At 38.4% G+C, this 2,426-nt stretch overlaps 1 protein-coding gene across 1 annotated transcript; it reads left to right on the top strand.

Moving 5' to 3' along the window:
• The first annotated feature begins 1,106 nt into the window (after positions 1–1,106).
• On the top strand, positions 1,107–2,018 carry LOC127026715 (olfactory receptor 6F1). Its single transcript, XM_050912026.1, has one exon. The coding sequence runs from the start codon at positions 1,155–1,157 to the stop codon at positions 2,016–2,018; it is 864 nt and encodes a 287-aa protein (XP_050767983.1). The 5' UTR covers positions 1,107–1,154.
• Positions 2,019–2,426: the final 408 nt, after the last annotated feature.

The raw sequence follows: 2,426 nt of genomic DNA, 5'->3' as shown, positions 1-2,426 counted from the left end.
GTGAAAGCTAAAATCTCTCTAATTCTGTTTGCCTCTGTTTTGTCTCTCTGTCACTGTATATACATTCATTTTTCTCTTCCTTTACCCATCCCTGTGCATGTAAAGCCCTGAAACTGTAGCTGACACTTCTTCAAGCAGGAGGTCCTCCTGAGATCTCTTCCAATCTGAATTATTCTGATTTTATGTGTATATATTACCTCTTTACCTTTCTATCTATCCCTTCATATTGATGCAAGGGTTTTTGTGTGTGTGCCTGTGTGCATTACACCCATCTTTATTCTTTACTATCTGTTCTCCATTTATTTCTGAGCTTACATGTCTATTCTGTCTATATAACTATTCATCCATTCCTGTATATCCTGCAATGCCTCTCTTTCTTCTTCCCTCTTCTGTGTATAGTTCATTATCATATGATTCTCCACTCAGTTGATTGACTCAATTTTTATATGTCAATCTTTCTGCCATTATTCCTTGCCTTGCCTGTCCAAGGACACAGGGTGGGATCATCTGTCCAGCCTGGCCTCCATCTGGCAGAAACATACAGAACTTGCTTGTTTTCTGTGTCTTACTGAAATGTGCTGGACTTAAAGTTATGTCGGGGTGGGGAGAGTTATCTATGTGTAGACAACTGAATAAAACATCAGATGCCTTATTTTCAGAAGTCTAAAGAAGATGCAGATGAATCCCAGTTAAAATAGTGAACATTTTTCAAATATCAGACTTTAAAATAGGTATCAAGTTAATTGTCTCAAAGAATGAAGTGACAGGATGGAGCCTTCATTTCTTTTGGACTTCTCTTGCTTTTTATTACTGTGAGTATTGGTGGCCAACAGTCTATTTATGACAGGGAAAAAAGGAATTTTTCCTTGGAATGGTTTAAAAAGAAAAAAAAGGAAAAAAGAAAAAAAGAAAAAAAAGCTTGACTTTCCTTGCACATTTTAAGGAATTTTTTTTTTCAGTATATTTTTGGGCAATCTGGATTATGAATTCTGATATGTAAGGCACAAAATAAGTAGCAATGCAGTGAACAAAGCCCTGTTTTTTTACTGTCTTTTGTTACTTAGATGAGTCTTTCGTCTGATGTTCAAAGAGGAAACCATAGTGGCACACATGTATTCATCCTCCTGGGTTTTCCTGGCCATCAGTATCTGAAAATGTCTTTGTTCGTGCTTTTTTTCATCATGTACATCTTGGCACTCTTGGGAAACTTTTTCATCATGGTCTTAGTGAGAAGCCATCCACAACTTCATACCCCCATGTACTTCTTCCTCTGCAACCTCTCCTTCCTGGAGATCTGGTATACCACAGCTTGTGTCCCCAAAGCTCTAGCAGTCCTCTTAGGTGGAGACCCAACCATTTCCTTTGACAATTGCCTTCTACAGATGTACTTTGTTTTCTCTTTGGGCTGCACAGAGTATTTTCTCCTGGCTGCCATGGCATATGACCGTTGTTTGGCAATCTGTTTCCCCTTACATTATAACTCCATCATGAATCGCACCCTTTTAACTCAACTTGTCTTTGGATCATGGTTTTGTGGTTTCTTGTCTATAACCATACCTACATATATGATTAGCACATTGTATTTCTGTGGCCCTAATGTTATTAATCACTTTTTTTGTGACATAGACCCATGGATAGTGCTTTCTTGCACAGACACCAGCCTGGTTGAATTAGTGGCCTTCATAATCTCATTCATTGTCATCCTTGGCTCATGCACAGTAACCCTGATCTCCTATATTTACATCATCTCTACCATACTGAGAATCCCATCAGCTATAGACCAACAAAGGGCCTTTTCCACTTGCTCTTCCCATCTCACTGTTGTGATTATTTGGTGTGGTTCCACCATTTTTCTCCACGTCAAACCTTCCATACAGGACTCACTAGATTTGACTAAAACTGTCCATGTACTTAACACTATTATCACACCTTTGCTGAATCCTTTTATTTATGCTCTGAGGAACAAAGAGGTGAAAAAAGCTTTGAAAAGAACAGTGCAGTTTAAGTCCTGGGCTTGAACTGGGATTGCCACTTCAAAAGATGACACTATATTTCAGGGATTTTTTTGTTACTTTAAATAGTGATTTTATCTTGGAGATATGAGTGAGGTTGGAGCACATTTTACAGAAAATTATGTGGACAAAGTGTGGACCTGGGAGTCATGGATTTCATCTCCAGCTGTATCATAGACGTTCTTGCCTTGCACCTCCACTTCCTGCATTTGTAAAATCTGGACATCACACAAACCACTGTGGTTTGGTTCTCTGAGTATTAGGTGTAAAAAATGTATAGATAAGCCCTTGGAATTATTATTTGTTCCACCCAAATTCAGAAATCTGTATGAGGAATTTCACCATCTGAGTCTCCTTTAATAGTCATAAATAAGTGACAGGCACCTCCAAAAACCCATTTGAGACTTAAGAGTT

This window comes from Gymnogyps californianus, chromosome 28 (genome assembly GCF_018139145.2).
Source record: "Gymnogyps californianus isolate 813 chromosome 28, ASM1813914v2, whole genome shotgun sequence".
In the NCBI taxonomy this organism is placed as follows: domain Eukaryota; kingdom Metazoa; phylum Chordata; class Aves; order Accipitriformes; family Cathartidae; genus Gymnogyps; species Gymnogyps californianus.
Note: the sequence above shows the minus strand (reverse complement) of the source record. Positions and strands in the feature narration are given on the sequence as shown.